The sequence below is a fragment of the Crocodylus porosus genome, unplaced genomic scaffold (assembly GCF_001723895.1).
Source record: "Crocodylus porosus isolate Cpor-Errol unplaced genomic scaffold, CroPor_comp1, whole genome shotgun sequence".
Lineage (NCBI taxonomy): Eukaryota > Metazoa > Chordata > Crocodylia > Crocodylidae > Crocodylus > Crocodylus porosus.
In genome coordinates, this window is record NW_017728952.1 from 352,483 (window position 1) to 372,811 (window position 20,329).

The 20,329-nt window shown below is 43.5% G+C and overlaps 1 protein-coding gene across 5 annotated transcripts in view; it reads right to left on the bottom strand.

Annotated features, from left to right (window-relative positions):
• FRAS1 (Fraser extracellular matrix complex subunit 1) overlaps positions 1-20,329 on the bottom strand; it is a 360,126-nt gene that overhangs the window by 66,735 nt on the left and 273,062 nt on the right. For all 5 annotated transcript variants that reach the window (XM_019556365.1, XM_019556367.1, XM_019556366.1 and 2 more), the window contains 10 exons: positions 20,261-20,293; positions 19,360-19,491; positions 18,299-18,424; positions 16,630-16,877; positions 12,060-12,208; positions 10,214-10,376; positions 8,720-8,852; positions 6,390-6,580; positions 4,772-4,925; positions 2,322-2,585 (listed from right to left, as the gene is read on the bottom strand). In XM_019556365.1, coding sequence (XP_019411910.1) covers positions 2,322-2,585; positions 4,772-4,925; positions 6,390-6,580; positions 8,720-8,852; positions 10,214-10,376; positions 12,060-12,208; positions 16,630-16,877; positions 18,299-18,424; positions 19,360-19,491; positions 20,261-20,293 — 1,593 coding nt within the window. The remainder of the gene's footprint in view (positions 1-2,321; positions 2,586-4,771; positions 4,926-6,389; positions 6,581-8,719; positions 8,853-10,213; positions 10,377-12,059; positions 12,209-16,629; positions 16,878-18,298; positions 18,425-19,359; positions 19,492-20,260; positions 20,294-20,329) is intronic.

Consider the following 20,329-nt stretch of genomic DNA (forward strand, 5'->3'; position numbering starts at 1 on the left):
AGCAGGGCCAAGGCGATGATCCTCCCCCTCTATGCAACACTGGTCAGGCTGCAGTTGGAGTACTGCATCCAGTTCTAGGCACCACACTTCAGGAGGGATGAAGACAGCACTGAGAGGGTCCAGAGGAGTGCCACCTGCACGATTGGGGGCAGCAGGGCAGGCCCCGTGAGAAGAGGCTGCAGGACCTGAACCTGTTCAGCCTCCACAAGAGAAGGCTGAGGGGGGATCTGGTGGCTGTCTATAAACTTACCAGGGGGACCAGTGGGGAATGGGAGAGGACCTGTTCCCCCAAGCACTACCTGGAGAAACTAGGAATAATGGCCATAAGTTGATCGAGAGCAGGTTCAGGCTAGACATCAGGAGGCGCTACTTCACTGTCAGGACAGCTAGGATCTGGAACCAACTTCCAAGAGAAGTGGTACTGGCTCCTACCCTGGGGGTCTTCAAAACCAAGCTAGACAATCACCTTGCCAGGGTCATTTGACCCCAGTACTCTTTCCTGCCATGGCAGGGGGTCAGACTTGATGCTCTGCTCAGGTCCCTTCTGACCCTACCAACTATATAACTATAAAACTATGAAAAGTTAAGTACGACACAGCCTTCATAACCTTAATTTCCTTTATCCCAAATTCCACCTTCCCCCCTCAAAGATAGTAATGTCACGGATTTTAATAGGGGATGGAAACCTGTTTTAGAAAACAGAGGTGTTCAGGCAGTCGGCTGGGAAAAAAAGATAACAACATTTTCTGAAGGAAGAAAGGGAATGGGAGGCTCACAGGTTTCCCTCCTGCAGATCTTAGAAAAGTGATTCTCAGCCAGGGTTCCATGACACCGCAGGGTACCTTGAGATCCTTTTAAGGGTGTCACAGGGTGCCGCACAATGTTAGCACTGTTATGTGTACAAATGTGATTCACAAGATCAGCCCAGAGATTTCAAATAGGAATCCACTATATTAAAAATGTTCAGACCTGTTGTGATCCTTCTGAGTTCTTGCAACACAAGAACTGCTCTATTATCCTTCTACAGTCAGAAAACAAGTGAAAATTAAAATCTGGCATTTTGTGAGGGGTGCATTGAGTCTAAAATGATTGAGTATTAGAAGCACCACAGGCAGCACCCCACCCCTAAGCTTTGCTTGAACACATGGTCATTTCTATCCATGTAGGGCTTTGAAGTTTCATTTTAAACAGTGCAGGAAAAAAACTCTTCCCCTGAAGTGCATCTGTGCCACAGGAATGCTTGGCACTGCTCCCCACTTCTACTAATTCCTCGCCCAACTTTTCTATCTCCATCATGTACTGCATACAGACTATTTCCTTATTGTCCAGACCCCCAAGGGCTCTGATGGTTTCAAGCAAACCCTGACACTTCTTGATACTCAAAGTTGTATTGTAGTTTAATATTTTTGTACCTGTGGATAAGATAAAAAGCAAGTCTGAAATCCAACAGAGTAGCTCCTATCTTTATCTAACAGAATGACCCTTCCCAGTATGCCTTCACTGCTTTCTCAGTGTAATAAGGGTTCAAGAGTCTCTCCATAACAGGAAGTTTGGAAAGAAAATGGAGAACAGCAGCAGGGTGACTAAGTGGTTAGATGGAATAGCTTCAAAGGAAACATGAAAACAAATGAATGAGCTCGATACACTTCTTACACCTGTGTGCATCAGGAGTAGTTCCAGGGATACCACCTGAGTTATACCTATGTAAGATTAATATGAAAGAAGAATGGGGTCCAGTTACATATAACTTAGCTAAATGGAGGTAAATGGGGGAGGATGAAATAACCATATTGTAAGCTGAAAAGGAGAGGAAATATGTCAGGAATTTCCAAAAAATGTAACTAGGAGAAATGAGTGACATTTTCAGAAATGCCAATCAATGCAGAACATTGGAAAAAAATTCTCAGAGATGAGCTCCCTCAGGCTGTAGATGCCTCCTGGGGAGATGGTTGAAAGCACAAATTCTTAAGACATTCAAGTCTAGATCAGGCAATACACTAAGAATATAAAATGCAGGGAGCAAACCTGTACTTGCCACTCAGAATAAATCTTATGCATCTCCTCCTATTTCTAACATCTGATATTCCTTTAACATATAAAACCCAGAAATTTAGGTCTGCAGTAAAGGTCTCCTTACTCCCCCTCTCCTACTGGCTCAAAAACATTTGGTTGAGATGTTCAAATTTGGCTTGAAGATTTAAACACTTGTGCAGCTTTGATTATAATTAAAAGCAGTTGTGCATCTAAATCCCTTGGTTGGCTCTGAAAACCTCACTGGTTATTTTCTACATGGCTTATTCATCTCTACACTCATACCGTACCAGCTGGAAGCTGCAGGCCTCTGTTCACAGCTAATGTAGGTGGCTCATTCTTTGGCTGCTCCATGGAGAACTCCACCCTCCCCATCTCAGTGTACAGTCCATCCGTGAGGGAGAATCTGAATTCATCTGACCGTGCCTCAGCACCAGCTAGCGTGTAAACAATCAGCTTGTCCAGAACATCTTGGTAGGTAAAGGATGAACCCTGTGACAGAATGCGCCCATTCTCCAGAGGTTCCAAATAAGACTGTCTCCTGCGCAGGTGACCTGAGGAAGAACAAGCGCACTTACAAACAAGCAATGAAACATACCCAGGCAGAGCGGCCCCAGCTCTCACTTCCATTAAGCTCTCACAGCTTTCTTTTTAAATAGAAAGATATATAAATGTGGGATGTTCAAAGCTTACTGATCACTTACTTTCAGAAAGAGTCACTTTTTTCCAAGACAGGGATGGCGATTATCAAGGACATAAGGCATGCCATAGTGGGTCAGACCATAGCAGTTAGTGCAGTATCCTATATTTCAAAGTGGCAGAAAATGGATGCTAATGGAAACAGCATCCATATGTGCAGGGCCTATCCAGAATGTGCCTATCTGTCTACCATTTCCAGCAATTAGGGGCCTAGGAAGACCTAACTGAATGTTGCACCCCTAACTACCCACTGAAAGACTTAGCTTGCATGAATTTATCCAATCTTTTTTTAGCCTGTTTAAATTATCAGCATTCAGAACATCCTGCCAAGGACTTACACAAATTAATTACACACTGTGTAAAAAAAAACAACAAACCTTCCTTTTGTTTGATTTAAAAGTGTTACCCAATAATGTTCTTGTATGTTATCTAGTTCTAGTGCTGTGCATAACAGAAACTAATCAATTCTGTGTGTTTTCTCCATGACATTCATGGTTTTACAAACTTCTATCATATCATATCCTGGTAATTCTGAACCAGATGATCAGCAGCCTTAAAGCTCTTTCTTCATATAGACCTTTAGCTTGTGTCCAGAGACAGCTGTTCTTTAGACAGCCTGGCAGGGTGGGTATGCTAAAAGCTTTGACCATGGTTGCTGAAAACTGTAACAGTCTTGTCTCAACTGCATTGACAAAAAACAGTTTTCAGGACTGCCTCCTGGAAAAGGTTTCTGGAGGAGGCAAGTGCACTGTGTCATTTTCTTAAGGCCTATAATGACTACACTTGCACCCACACTGCACCAATGACTACACACTGGCATCCATGTGGGTCTGCACTGACCTGGGGAGAAATCCCAGAGGGACCATAATGGAAAAACCTTGTGTATGGCCTACGACATAATGCCTTTATAAAACAGGCTCCCCCTCTGTAGTCCTCTGCACCTATCTTGGGTCAGGTCCTCTCTTGTTCTGAGAGCTATTAGAATCAGTGACTGTACTCTGGACCCTGAACCTTGGTGGAAAAGTGGGGAGAAGGAGGCTGGATGGGAAGATGGGGAAAACATTTGTACCCTCCTGCTTTGTGCATTCCTGCTGTAGACAGACTGATCCAACCCCAATTGGCAAAAATGGTCTGGGAAAGTAGATCATTATGCACAATGAATTGAAGGCACCTGGGTGCTATAAGCATAGCCTAGCATTCACTTCCCACACAGTACCAGGTCCATCAGCATAAGAAGATTCAAAAAAGGAAATGCTTACTGCGTAAGGGCTGGTTTTAGCACATAAAACAAATGGTGGCTATATACAGTACCCAGGTGTAATGGGCATTTATTGATCTTTTGACAAGGAATGTTTCCCATAGTGAAGATACATCCTAGTACTTTATGCATCACATGTACCAGCTACTGGGTCTGGGAAGGGTTTATTCCAGGCACAGGAAATTCTGGAACTTAAACTGTGTGCGCCCACTTTCCATGGCTGTTGTCTAGTCCTGGTTTATGAATTCAATGAATAAAAGGAGACAAGTAAAGCTGGCTGCAGGAAGGCTGGGGTTGCCTGAGTTATCCTGATTTGTCTTCCCTTGGGCCAAGAGGGACCTTGTGAGGCCAAGAGAAGGGCCTGCGTGCTGTAAGGCCAATTAGTTATTTTGTATTCAGAATGCAAAGCAAGTAGCAGTGATGAGTGTCTGTGGTGGTAAGCCTCACAGACAGTGGCCTCACCTGACTACTTTCACTGCTGTGAGGCTTCTGCAGCTTCACACCATGAAGGAGTGAGCATCCCAGTGATTTTCTGTAGCTGTAGGGCTATGGAACAAAGTGTTCTGAGAGAGATGGGTTGCAACATTGCTCCTCCTTCCCCTCACAACAGACACTATCTCCTCCTCTGAAGGAATCTGACCACTCTTAGCAACTGGCATGTCATGGATGGTCAAATCCCCCTTGCTTTTGCCAGAGATCCAAGCACTGAACAAAAGCAGGTGACAGGGACACATCAGGCCTCTCTCTTAAAGCAACAGCTATTCCAAAAGTGCTATATCTTACCGTGCCTGGGCTTTTGGGTAACAACAAAAACAAGTTCATTATCTGGCGTGTCCAAGTCCTGCAGGCTCAGGGAAGCATTGCTGATTACCACTCCCAAGCTCTCACGCATTCTCACAGGTTCCAGCACCATCTTTGGGGGCTCATCATTCTGTCGCTACAAAAACACAAAGACTGACAGTCACACAGGAGAAGAGACACTTGCCAGACAGGCAAAAATTGCCCTGAGGACGAAGTCAAAAGGAAATTGCTCCAACTGGAAATCTGCACACTCAACTGATATTACTGTTAAAAGTTTTAAGCACGTGGTGTTGGTAAATCAGGGGTGTCAAGCTGGACTGGTCTGCAGGCTGGATTGGGACTACACACCAGAACCAGCACAGAGGGCTGGGCCAGTGGGACACTGCATGCAGTGTGTGCCCCATGCCAGCCCCCAGGACTGCATGCCAGCTTCCAACCCCTGGGGCCAAGTCCAACCCTCCACACTACATGCAGCTCATGCCAGTCCTGCTCTGGGGTTTGCACTACATTAAGTGTGAAGGCTGCACCAGGCATTGCATGCAGCATAAAAGGTCCGCCCTGGACTGGCTCTAGCCACTGGCTCCAGGGCCAATCTGGATCAACTCCCAGGCTGTCTTTGCATGCTGGAACTATTGCACAGGGCCAGTCTGACAGGGCACTGCATACAGCACACACCCCATATTGGCTCCCTGTGCCACATGCAGCGCAAGCCCCAGAGCAGGGCTGAGCCAAGCTACATGCAGCATGCAGGGCTGGACTGGCTATGCAGGCTGTACAAATCAAAGGGGGACAGAATGCAATGCTTCGCTAGACTGGCCCTACTGGCTGGCTTCAGGATGCATGGATGGCCTGGGGCCTGATCCAGACCAGCCTGGAGCTAGCACTCAAGCATGGGTCTGACATGGGTACCATGTTCAACACACATCCTGGACTGACCCCTTGTGCTGTGTGCAGTGCCTGTAGTGCCAAGTCCAGCCATGCACCAGATTAGCTCCACACACTTCATATGAAGCATGGGGTTGATCTGAGACCCATGGGCTGGATCATGGAGAGCTGCAGGCTGGATCCAGGCCAGATGCCCTAGGTTTGACACCCTTGTTATACATAGTCTCTGAAATATTGGCTAATAATCTGCACACTGAGATGGAGGGAAAACTTTGCCAATCAATACCTCAGCCATGAGACCTGAGAAAGGGGTAGCAATGCCAATTTGTGCCTCAGCAGTGAGGCAGGGACTGGGTTGCTTCTCACAGTTTCAGTCTCATTCCCAGTTCTCCTGTGCTCCAGGAGAAACATCCTCTATGCTGGCCATCTGGGTACATTTTGTCCCACAGCTCTTCGAAGCTTATCTACACTGGAGGGTGTTTTGCTAGTGTCTCACAAGGCTGCTTTCTTCCCATCCACTGTGTCCCCTCATGCATGAGAGGAGGTAAGCTGCATTCCTGGGGTCGGGATGGTGAACAAGAGAGAGTAAGGGGCACCTTCTACCTACTTATTTGCCTCTGTGGCCATTCAGAATGGGTTCCAATCTGGCCTAGGGTTAGTGTAGAAGCCACCCACTCTGGGGGGAGGTTTTTGTCATTCCTCAGAATCTGTCTACCTGAATGGTGATGTTGATGCTCCATGTCTCAGGCAGGAGGGAGCTGCTGCTCACAGAGAAGCGGAAGAGGTCATGTGTTGGCTCTACACTTTCATGGATGCTCTGAAAGTAGTACACATGGTTCTCTAGCACATCTTGAATGGGGAATGAGGCACCTGAGTCTGCTGTGCCCCCAGGGCCAAAAATAGCACCTGTAAACAAAGCACCGTCTGTGATAGGACAGTTGTTTCATTGATATATTTTTTTAAAAATTAAGAAAATAATGGAAAGTCATGGCACTCCCAAGGTTTCCTTTCTGTAATTTACTATTAATACATTTAGAGACCCACCCCGAAAGCAGCTTCTGCTGCAGAAAGGAATAGCGTCCTTTTAATTACAAGGTCATCTGGTTCCTGTCCCCTTTTATTAGGCCTGTCTAAAGTGATAATCACTAATTCACCATCTTTCCACAGCACAACCTCCAGCCTCAATCACCCTTGTTGAAACAGTTTGGCTGCCAAGCAAATTGTCTATTAAAGACTGATCAGAGATTAGTCTTTTTGAAATACAAGCTTATGTTTGCTCTTTCACAAGACACAAAGAATAAGGATGCAGGGTACTGCATAACAGTCTGCATGGCTCAGAGCTAGTAAGGGGGCTGCTGTTATAAACCAAACCGTTTGCCAGAACTTACCACATAGTGGTACTCTACAGAGCATAATTTGTTCCCTGTGCTAAGAACATAAAATAACTGTGGTAACTGTGTGGTATCATTTAAAATGGTGCCTAAGGTGCTTCATGTGCAGTGCTGTGTGACAGCTTGACTTGGTGTAGTGGCTACAATTATCCCAGTATCTTTTCTTGGGTCTACACTCTGAGCAACCTCCAGCCTATTATGTTAGAAAGAAAAAAACCCCACAGAACAAAACATCACAGCAGCTGAGTGATTTACAGTTCAGCTTCTCTAGCCCCTAGGTCTAATCCTGGGACCACCAATAATTATAAAATGTCCTGCCACAATTACAGTTTCCATGGTGGAACCAAATCCCACAATCACTGAAGTTTTACTGATGATACAGAAGCACTGAAAGGAACAGTCCCTAGAAATGAAAGGGTCTAGGCTTTCCCCATTGCTCTGGTCATAAAACAGAGTTGTGAACTAAGATGCAGTGGGGAAGGGATTCTGACAAGGAAAGCTCTTCTAAGAGTGCTTGTCCTGAGGCCTTGTTGCAAAAGCTAAGGGCTGGATACTATTTGTAACCTGTACATGCACTGGGGACTTTATGTAGATATGCTCCTGCCTCATGACCTCAATGACATTATCTCTCATTATCTTCTCCCCATGTCCATGGTAGAAACAGCATAAAAACGTAATGCAGATATGGACTGTATTAATCTCTCTAGAGAGGTTGCTTGTTCCTGGGAAATGCACCTCACACAGGGTTTCCAACAGCAGATGCTGTCTGGGGAGTCTTTGGCAGCTCATTGCAAAGAAATGGTACTGGTAGGTTCTGGGAGAAGCCAGGTGGGCAGCACACAACCTGCATGAGAAGGTTGCAGTCACTTGATTCCTGAGTTACACACAGATTTAAAGAGACCTGTAACTAGTGGGCAAAACCACTGGGCTCTCTGGTACAGAGAATACCTGCCTCTGCCCCTCACACAGAAGAATTCAGTGGAAACTGTGTCAGGGAGACTCACAGAGCTTCCTGCTCCTATGCTGTTTTTACCACAATAGAAGAAGATCTGGTCTGGAGTAATGACTTAAGAACTGGGGGCACACACTCATGGTGCCACTGAAAAATAGCCAACCTGGGATGCAGGGGAACAGCCGAACAACTAACAGTGTAATGGAAAGGGTTGCTATAGGCAAAATAATATGAAATGAAGTCATCCTGTTATGAGCACCTACAGTGCATGAAGGCACAAGTCCTAATGAGGAACACCCATGGATAATGGATGGGACACCTCATAACTCTGAGGTGATATAATTATACACCAAATTCCTCCAGCTAAGCTCTTCCACAGCTTAGCTAGCTTTTAAAGTTCATGCAACACTTATTAGATGGATTGAAGAAAGGGTTGCTATGGACAACAAGAACAGCCTGAGTTATGAGAGTAATCATTAAATATTAAACAACAACTTTGTAAAGGCTCCTGGTCCAGAGCATGAGCCAGCCCCTTACTAATAAGGGTAAGCAGGAAAATTTCTCTGGGGGCATGTTATCTGCCTCTTAAAACCTTTCTCTGACACAGCTGCAGCTGATCATGTTAGCTCCTTGATGAAATCCCCAACCCCACTTCTGTGTTCCTATTTCCTGATCAAAAGAAAGGGAAAATATACAATTTACCTGTCTTTGTGTTTTCAATGCACCCATATATGGGTAGAGTGATTATTGTAACCACTAGCTCTTCCATGGCTGTATCGTAGTCAGTGGCTAGGAGTTGGTGAATGGACAACGGGACCCTCCCTCCCTCATCAACCTGAAAACCAGGAAAAGGGAAATAAAACACATGTGCTTTAGAAACAAAGGCAAGTTCCACATTCATTGCTGAATGGATCAAACACTCAGGGTAGGGGAAGAGATAATTCATGACACTGGCAGCTTAAGTTTAACCTTTTGCCTATTTCTGCATGAGTCCACTAGCATACAATTGCTATCAGTCTCTAATGAAGCAGGTAGAGAAGTAATTCCTGACATTCCCAGTGACACTAAAAAGTGCCAACCAAACAAGTTCAAGGTCTGCCCAATTCAAACAGGTCATGATGCTATTGTGGTTAAGGCATGGAAGCTTCTGTAGGCAACAGCACTCCTGGAGGTAATATGGCAAGAATCACAACCAGGCTCCTTTGACCCTCCAAACTCGTGCAGCTGGGTGCCCATTTACAGCTGGGTTAACTAGGGGCAGTCTTTAGTATAAGTCTAGAGTGAGGTCTGTACTCATGCCTCTGAATCAATAGCAAAGGGTTTTTACTGCTCTGCCACACACTCCATCTCATGAACGACGCATGTCCCTGGCAGCTGGGGGGCACGGCTGCGCTGGCAGCAGTGGGAGCATGGCAGTGGCGGTAAGTGTGGCGCTCCCACAAATGCTGCCGGCACTGTCGGCAGCAGGGGGCAGGCAGTGCCTTTTTGCAGGGGGTGCACATGCAACCGCGTGCACCCCCTATTTATCGCCCCTGCTCCATCTCCCTACCCCTGGAATATAAAACAAACCAAATAGAAAATTGGGGAAGGTGAAGGCTTACCTGCCCCTACCAGCTGCCCCATGCTATTGAGCTAGCATCAATGTAACAGAGTGAAATGAGCAGCAGAGAGTATTCTGGCACATCACAGTGACCTGGTGGGAGGAGTGACAAGCTGCATCTTTGTTGAGTGAGAAGTTTTTGATAGTGGAAAAAAGGGAGTGAAAAGTTGGGAAGGGAGGTAGGCTACATCAAACGGTTCAGATAAGCATTTTGGAATGCTGTATGTTGATCCAAACCTCCAGATGTTTTCATATTCATCCAGCACTAGCCCTAGTGAAAAAGCTGGACAACTCCTCAACTTTGATTAGTCAGCCTAGCTCTGTTGGCACCAGTGGAGTTATACTGATCTTCTTCAGCTGACAAGCTGGGACCACTGGTTACAGTGTAAATGAAGACAGGAGGTTCAGGGACACAAGAGCACCCTCCATTTCCTCTGGTCATCAAAAAATGTACTAATGCTTTGCATGTGGAAGACACATCCATACTACTAGATGGTAGTTCACCACAGTGTACTGAATCCAGGAAACTTACTGTTCAGGGGTTTAGATCAAGCAAGTTCTCATTGCCATTTTAAGCACTGAAACCTATTACTTACAGTAATATGATCAGCAAAAGCAATGACCGATGGTCTGTTATGAACAGGTGTGATGGTGATGGTAAACTTCTGGCTGTCAAGCTGATTGTTGTCAGCATCGAAGACAGAAAAGTAGAAAATATCAGTGACTGGCTGATCACTGGTCTCAAATGCAGTTGTGTATCTGTGAATGTCAAAAATAGAATTGAGTCACCTATTATATTTAAACACTAGATTGGAATATCCCTCTTTTCAGTGAGGCATTGTTTCAGGGGTTTTTTGGTTTTTTTTAACTCTCCCACTTACTCATTCAGAATGAGCTCTTTCTCTCCCCATTTCATTGTGTAAGTAGTACTGACCAGAAAAAGGCTGGCCTGAGAGCAATGGTTGGAAGAAACATCCATAAATTTTGTCACATCACACATCTTAATGCTAATGGGCAATCATGTTCTGATTCCCCAACTCTTGGGGAATTGAGCAGCAGTGTATGAATGGCAGGTGGAGATTACTGAACAATTACAGTATTGTCCTAAGAGCAATACTACTCTATTCTTGTGAGAAGTATCATAACATTTTCTTTTCTTCTGAACAGCTGTCCCTGGGCCATATGGACAATAAAAATATGAAGGAGGATTTCCAAACATATTCAGCAGTGGCCAAACTTTGCTTCTCACTGAAGTCAAAAGGGAAACTCCCATCAACCTCAGCACAAAGAGAATTAGACTCATGTTGAGTGCTTTGGAACATTCCACTAAGACTTTTTTATGCAGTGACTTATTTATGTTCTTGAAAGGTATTCACATTCAACCTTCACTGTGACAACATTATTCCACAGATGCTCTGATGGTTTTGTTCCCTCATGTGTCACTCTTGCGGCTGTGTTTTGTGTATGTATTTACACACACACTGCCATGAGGATGAGGCTACGTTTGGGTCATAGTTTTATATCATATAACAGAAGGAGGCTCTGGCTCCTTCTATTAACAACCCAATGACAGGGTGACCTTGTACCCTAACTGGAAAGAAAATCCAGAAAAGAAGTCACCACTATGTGTTACACCAGGTACTCAGCATGGACAATCAGAAACATTTTCTGCTGGAGCATTCTGCTGGATATTATCGTTGAGACATTATCAGCAGAGCACAGGAGAGGCGGGAATCTGATGCCGTACATGCTTTATGGCTGGAGCAGAGGCGGATCCAGAAAAGTGTGGTGGGTGAGGTCACATCATCCCTTCAGCTGTGCCTCACATACCCAGTGACCTCAGGCTCATCAGCACATGTACTGCCAGAGATCCACAAGCAGTGAGCTCTCCAGCTGATCAGCATAGAGCTACACACATTAAGCTCTCTGTCACTGGACGGTTAACAAAGGTCCCACCAGAGCTCCACTTGCACAGAGAGCTCTTATAGAGCCTGACAGGCCTTGTGCTGATCAGCTGGTGAGCTCAGAAAGCTCAGCACATGAGCACTGCACAACCAAACAGGTGTGGCGGCACACAACCCCCTCACTCCCAATCCTGGATCTATCCATAGGTTGGAGTTGTTTCAAGAAAAGCTATTCTTTTATGTCATTAGTTTTGATACTAACTAAAAAACCAGCATGTCAACAAAAATATATAGTGATTTTGAAGCAGTGCAAGTTAACTTGCATTTTGTAAGCATAAAAGACCCCAATTTGATATACATATTCACTGCCATTTTTAATATTATAAGATACAACCATATAATTAGGAGTGGCAACCCTGGTATTAGATTATAAACACTGCATGTCCCAATATTAATATCACACACTCCCTGCAGATGGCGCAGACAGCCTGAATGTGCCCAATAAAAAGGTGGTCTGGTAAAAAAATGAGCTTGTTACCTGATCTTCTGATTGTTGATATCTTCCATTGTGAAATTATAAACCTCTGCAAGCTCCCCATTATACAATCCAGAGGCCCGTAAAAGGGTGCCATACATAGGCAGAGATATTAATTGAATTGTGATCTCTGAGTCAGGAGAATTATTATCCTAACATGAAAAATAAACCAAACAGCAAAATTAGCTTTTGTTTCCCTACATTGGGCATGGAAGAAAATAAGGCAGATGGTGAAATATCTAAAGATGGTGAAAGCTGACCAAGCTTCATTGAGTAATGCTGACTGCTTTGGAATTTAATGCAGAGTGTGTATTCATTTTCACATAACTAAAAGGCACGCTTTATCTCTCTACCACACATATATGCTCACTCAGATATAAGTCTTGTATATTTTATTTTCAAATCACATGAAATTCCAAGTAGAATTTCTCCTACCTTTAATACCTAGTGGCTGGTCACAGATAACTGAGATGAAATATACTGATGTGTGTCACAGAAAATATACAAAGATTGTAATTCAGCTCTTAGTTACACCAGTGTAAATGTGGAACAACTGTATTAAAGTTAATGGACTGCTTCTGGATTTACACTGGTGAAGCAAAGAGCTGGATTTGGACCATTTAAATTAAATTAATTGTCTCCAATTACATGATGCTGTATCCAAATCTGCATCTTTATTTAACACTTCTGGGAAGAAAACATACTGTAAGATTCAAGTTCTGAGCCATCTTACTCTGAACATACATAGTCAAATCTTTGCTTTACTGGTAAGTGTAGTCTCCCTGACTAAAATGTGAGAGACAAGCAGGGGCTAGCACACAGACCCGCATTATGTATATTCATAGCTTTCTTTCTATATCTATAAAACACGTGTCAAAAAAAATCACAGACACCAGGTATGAACTTTCTGATGTCATCACCACGAAAAGAATTGTAAACCAATGGCATCTGTTATTTTTTGTAATGCATTACAATGGTGTCTATACTCCATTCCTTCCTGCATTCTGGGCCTTTTCAAAAATGATTTTCTAATAGTATAATCAATGAAATGTCTAAAAATTACCCTAATATAAATTTCTCAATGCAATGTGTAGCAATCTATCCATATAACAGAAGTAAAATCTACTACCATGCTGGAACCTCATTCCCAGGGGCCTGAGATGAATCAGATTTGCAGTTATGTCCTGTATGTGACACCAGACCAGTGTCAACATTTCCCACCATATTCCTCTAACAGCTGAGGCTCCTGTAGTCATATGAGCATTTCAGCTTTAATTTTAAAAATATTTCTAGCCCTCATGATGTTAGACAAAAGCCTGAAATCATGATCCAAGTGCATTCAGAAACCAGAAGGCAAGGAAAACATGGCTTCTTAACCAGTCACACCATTTGGGGAGTTTGAATCAATATTGGTGAATGTGCAGGTTTTGGCACACTACTGTGAAATAAAAAGCTATAAAGGCTACCATTTCCAGGAATGCAGAAAGTATTCACTCAACCCAAGGAAAAAAGGGGGCAGCGAGTGAAATCCTCAGCTGAAGAAGCGGGTTAACTGTCTTGTAAATCAAGGGAGCAAAGACCCACATTTCTAGGCTTGCCAGAACCTCAAAAAGAATATTGTAAAGCTATCAACTTTCACCATGTTATCTAATACATGGAAGGGGACTCCCATGGATGGGTCCTCCACAGACCCGCCAATAATTCCACTCTCTCTACTACAACCTCTTCCTTTTTTCCAAACTCATACTACTTACTGCCTTCCTGACAAACACATCCCTGAGGGCTTCCGCTGTAGGTTTCTCTCAACCAAAACTACCTTAGGACAGTTTTGCCGCCTTCTGCCTAACACTGTGAGATGAAGAACAACCCACCAGTTATCACAGAATCATAGAGAAGCAGGGCTGGAAGAGACCTTCAGAGATCATCTACTCCAACCTCCTGCCTGAGGCAGGATCGCTCCTACCCAAAACGTCCTATAAAATGCAGTTACAACTGCTGTCTTCTATCCTTCCTATCTCCAGTAAAACTATGGATCCCATTTTACATTAAAGAATTGTACAGACATGAGGGAACTTCTTCAAAAGTACCAAGCTCCCATTTTTAAAAGTCACTCTTAGTAGCTGAAATTTCATGAACTTTTCATTAAATCTAAAAGCTTACACAGATTTTTAGGTATCTAAAAATGAAGGGAGGTACTTAAGTGAGATTTACATAAATGCCTAAGCCAGCAATTCTCAGGCGTAGCATGAGTTGTGAAGAGATAAGCAGATAAGCCAGGCTCAGGCTTGTCCTTACATGGACAACTCCCCACTCCTATTACCCAGTCCCTGTATAACGAGGTAAGCACTGTAATATATAAATTTGTTTTTAAAATTGGGTGCCACTCAATTCACAAATGTTGTGGAGGGGTGCCTTGAGTCCAGTAAAGGGTGCCTTGAGAGTCCATAAATGTCAATGACCACTGGCCTGAGTCAATGCAAGTGAGGTACCTAGCCTACTGAAGAATCTATCTTTAGGTGCCTAACTACTTACATAAAATGGCCCTAAATGACTTGTAAAAATGGGACTTGGGTACCTGAGTTGCTTGCAATGCAAGTCAAAATGGGAGTCTAGAAATGAAGCAGTATGGGCACAGGAGTGATCTTGACACTGGCTGCCTTTGTGGACTATGAAGTACAATAGCTATGAATTCCAGGAGTTTATCCAAGTATCTAACTGGTTAGTACTTTAAAAGTAGAGCTCTTTCAGCTGTTAAGAGGCAAAAAAGACTCCTCAGGGACCATTTTAATGTTAGATGAGCACCATTCAAATTTCAGTGGTCTAATAATTCAATATAACTAATTCATTTACTTACACAGAGTCATAATTTCTGCAAGACATAACATTGGCTCAATAAGACTCTAATACATTAGGGCAGGGGTGTCAAATTCCTCTAGCCCCATGGGCTGGATGAGGCATAAAGCTTTCCCTTTCTCCCTCCCCCAGTATACCTGATCCAGTGGCCACTCCAGCTGGTCTGGGACCTGCACTGATGCAGTGCAGATCCAGAGTGGCTGGAACAAGTGCTGCATGTAGTATACAGTCCAGCTGGAGCAGCAGCCAGGCTGCAAGCATTGGTCAGCTTGCACCACATACAGTGCCTGCCTCAGCCAGCCTGGGACCTATGCTGCAAACCCAAGAGCGTCCAAGACAACAACTTTTTAGAAAGTGGTGCAGAAACACTGCTCCCCAGCTCTGACACCTTTATAACTCTGACAGCTTTATGTTTCTATCTAAAGCTAATTTTACAATTTAAATAAAGCCCTGAACTTGGTCTATTAAAACACTAATGGACCATAAGAAGATTGCTGGGTAGTATTTATAAATGCACCTAAATATTAGGCATGAGCTCTGCCTACAGTAGAAAGGTAATTACATAGAAGTGTAATTAACCCCTAAGTGTGGATGCAGTAATACTGCCATAAAAGTGATTATGCCAGTACAGGTTATCCCCAGACTGAAAGGGAAATAAGCTCTTCTTGTAAAGAAAGTTAAGTTAAGCACAGGAGCCTCTATATCCAGTGTCAGTTACTATAATACTGGTTCTCTAACTTTTGGCACTTAGAAAATAGCTTACAAAATGTCACAGGTGAAGCACATTCCTGTGCAGAACATGATGCCTATGCACCACATACCTGCTTCAATGGGGATGCCATGACACAAAGGCATTGGAACCAGCATTCTGAATATGGGTGAATGTTACCCTCACGGGACACCAGAAGCTGTGATCTGACCACTAACAAAACAGGGATGTGAAAGCTCAGACTACAGATCCAAAATGAAAATTGAGTTCATCCTAAGTTTATGCACTAAGTTTCAGATCTAAGCAGACTTGAAGTCATCGAGTGTGTACATTCATGTAAATTAAAACCAATAAAAATAATTTTCATCTGTTTTCTTAAACTACCTCATCACTTCAATATATGACTGCATTCTAGCAGAGCATTGAGTGACATGTCTAATGAGTGCTGCATGTTGTTCATATTCTGTCTCCTCCTCAGTCCAGGAAAGAATTTGCTATTAAATGCATTGCTACTAAGAAATCTGGTATTTCACATGACACCTCCTGTGAGGAAAATCTCAGCTGGCCGTAGTCAGCAAACCATAGTATTTTCACATGATATCACAGAATGCTGCATTCTGGTTTGAGGGGAAAAAGACATATTGAGCCAGAAAGAGTCTGTCAAAAAGTTTTAAAAGGATTATTGCTGAGCAAACCCACATGTTTAGTTAGCAGGGATGTTTTGTGCATAAATCTGGGATTAACTCAATTTTTATTTTGGCTCTGAAGTTCACCTTTATTTCAGGCAGATAGCCTCAAAAACCTACTAAGATGAAAGAGCCTACTAAGATGAAAGAGCTCATTATTCCTTTTTTGGCATCTGTGGTCAAAACACAGCAATAAGTTAAAGTGGTTGCCAAGAATCAACGTTCTGAAAGTGCAGGAGTGCACGTTGCTGAGAGCCTATCAAGAGGGGAGAACACTAAATACTAAGAATTCATTTGGACAAGGAAGGAATAGATACAAACTTACAATGTAAGCTAGGTGTGATCGAGAAAGTGTCACAGAGCTTTTACTAGCCACTGTGACAGTCAGCAAGCAGCCTGGAGCTAACTGGGGACTGTTGCTGTCCATCAATGATACTTCCACTCTCAGCACAGTAGTTGCAGTTGTAACGCCATCGGTCACAGAGATTTCCATGCTGTCCTCTGCTGCAGATGAGCCATCGTGGACATACTGCAAAGCATTTTGGGTGATGTCTTCGTAAGTGAAAGTATCACCTTCCCAGAAAGAAATGTGAAACAAATAATGAGTCACTGCCAAGTGCACCAATTCAGCTCAAAGGCCTAAGGCCCTGACTCAGTTAAGCACTTACGCATGTGCTTAGCTGTTGTTTAATATACTCGTTACAGGTGTGTGGTCTCCCATTCTATTGGGGATTTCAGTAATGAGCTATTATGTGCACGGGATGGAGCCATAACCTTCATAAAAACATTGAGACAAAACAAGGAGTGTTTGACCAACAGCCCTTCCCATTTCTTGTCCAACTGCTTCTTAGACATTTGTCTAATATAAAGGCTTAGAGCTCTGATCTTTACAGCAGCACTGCCCCCCCTTTTTTGTTTGTACTGCTTTCTTGTAAATCAAATTTGTCTCTGATAAGGAGCTGAAACCTGCAACCTCTAAAGGCAAACTGCCCATAAGACTGAGCCTCTGAACAGCATCTTGATCAATTGACAGTGATAGAATTATGCTAACATCATCTAGAACATCCAATTCATTTATTTATTCAGATTTACACAGTACAAAAATGGTCTTGCAAGAATTTCTAAGCACCCTAACAATTGGTTAAACTTACCCAAACCTAAGATGATCTACTCAGGTCCCTTCCGACCCTAGAAACTATGAAACTATAATGATTTACCAATCTGCAACAATACAAAGTCATGTACACAAAGGACTTTAACCCATCCAAAGAGTGACATTTATATAAACACATTTAGGAAACAAATTAATTTGTCTGAAGAATAAAAATCAGAGCAACAGAAAAGTGCCTTTAACTTTCCTGCCCTTTGCACATCTTATGAAGACACCCTCAGACTACAATCAGGCCCTAGGAATATTCAGACTCTTAGGGTGAAACTACAGGCCAAATTAGTCAGGGGCAAAATACTGTACAGCAGGCCAGCAAAAAGCTTATGCATTGCTTAAGTCTCCACAGGGATGAACTTCATCCCATAAATACAGGCACGAACAACCCTAAGATGGCAAGCAGGGGGCGGGGCACCTGTCAAGGGGTGGAGCTACCCATGTGGCCCTCGACAGCTTGCCAAAACTCAGTAAGCAGCCCTCCACCTAAAATAATTGCCCGCTTCTGAGCTGGAACATGGTGCTGACTGCACTGCCTCCTCATGGCAAAGTTAAGAAACAGTAGAGCCTTGTGCCTTTACTGCCCCAATAGGTGTCAATGGCCTGCAAATCAGATACGTCTACCTTCATAATTTTTATATATATTAAATTGGTATTATATATGTGAAAATATATAAGGAAATTACAGATATGATTATAATTCTATTATTATATAAACATTCTAGCTCAACTGCTTATTAAATGTAGAAAAACAAACAGATAGAGAAAATATGCTGGACTTATTTGTTCCCCCTGTAATCCATCCTCTGACTCAGAGACCTGTGCAACTCACCTGCTCTCAAGTGGTCATGAACTCTGGTGCGGTTTTTGAGTAGAACCCCATGGCGAGGAGGTTCTACCAGCTCAAAGAAGAGATCTTCAGGAGCTGTGTCCGCATCATGTACTCTCAGCTGTACCCCTGGCACAGGAACAAGAAGGACAGACAACTAGGTGTCACAACTGTTATCTACTATACAGTGAATTGTTCATAGGTCTTGTGAAAGCCACATGCAGACATCAGGAAATTAATGGATTTGAACACGTGTATGTTTGCCTGCCTGCTTGGAGATTATTAGTCTTTGGTGATGCCAATGTCATAGGTTAAATTGGAGGTATTATTGGAAATCTGCTTAGCAAGTGACATCTAGGATGACACTGAACTCCTGGTAATGTACAAGTAGATCAAGCATACAGGAAATGAGAGGGCTGCAGTCAGTTTATCTATACGGCAGTGTAGGAAGTTCTGTATTTTTAGTGAGCTGCACAAGTTATTATCTTCTACAATATGTTTGAATGTATTACATGGCAGATATAAATTATGACTCTCGCTGAGGTGGAGATGAAATGTGAAGGGGGGGTGTGGCATGGGGGCAGAGGGGCTACCCATTTGCATAGCTAACAGAAGGTCTGGTCAAAATCCTAGCCACTGGGCTCAACAGAACACGGGCACCGCTAGCAAGACAAACCCCTGGTCTCAACTTATTCAAAAGGGAGGTAAAGATAAGACTGCGGCAGGGTTGTGATTGCATCCCTCCAACACACAAGCCCATAAACATGGCTGGCCATACATAGGAGGAATACATTAGACTCTTAAAATGGGTGAAACAGTTTGTGTATACTGACGTCGTGGAATAGCTCCCAAGGGCTCTGCTTTGTCCCTAATACAGGTGCTTCAATACATGCCAAGATCCCTCCCACAATGGTGAGAGATGGGTCCAGGCCAGAAATCTGCCCAGCTGCCTGTGTGAGACTCACGGGTGATAAGCCTAGCATGTCAGGCCAAGGTCCACCAACTGGTCCCTTCTGTCACCCTGACCTAGAATTCAGTGCTTGTTCCTGTTTTCTGCTCCTTACCGAGAGTGGCCTTGCCACCCTGGCTGACCTCCAGAAATGGAGCGGTGGTCTGGAACACAGGAGGTTGCTGACCCACTGAGTCCAAATGAATTGTAAATGCCATCTCGGGGGTTACGCGTTCTCCATCAGACACTGAAAGCAAATCAGCACACAACTGCATTTACTGCTAAAGTTTAAATAATTCATATTGCAAAGGCATCTGAAAACACATGCATAGCTTCCCACCTTTACCCAGTGATTGCCTGACTGCAGTAATCTCATACCCCTTCTCCACTTACATCACTGTCTAGGAACATGTCTATGCACAGGACTCCAAAATTCAAGAGAAAACATGTTTACCTTAGAGCCCCATATCAATCACTGGCAGCACCGGTACACTGGGAAGAGCCCAGCTGACTGGGTGGGTGGGTGAATACATGCACATATGCACACTTCCTATATACCTCTATTAGAGTCTGCACTGAACAAAGGTTCCATTTAAGAACATGGGCTATGTTTCATTCCCAGCACATTAAAAAGGGTTGAAAATACTAAATAGAACATCAACTTACTAATGTGATTTGTTGAGTTACTGTGTCAAAAACTTTTACATCCTTATTCACATGACTAGGGTTTTCAACTGCATAAGGCCTTCAAGATTTGAGGTAATGGTCAGGAAAGGGGCACTCCTGTTACCCATTAAACCACTCCTAGACCCTACCGAAAACTCAGTGTCTTTAGTATATTCTAATCCATTATTTGTGGCATAAGAAAGTAAACATTTCAGATCTTTCTAAAACTCCTCCTTAAGACTTGTAGAAGTGCATGAAGTAAAGGAAGGGAAAAGCACGAGCAGGTAAAATAAAGGACAGGCAGGAAAAGTACCATGCCTCTTGTAGCAAAGAAAGGATGGTTTATATACCTGTAAAATGAAAGTTCACTGATTCTGGGAGACCTGAGGAAGACAAGAGCGCAGTTGTTAATGACATCA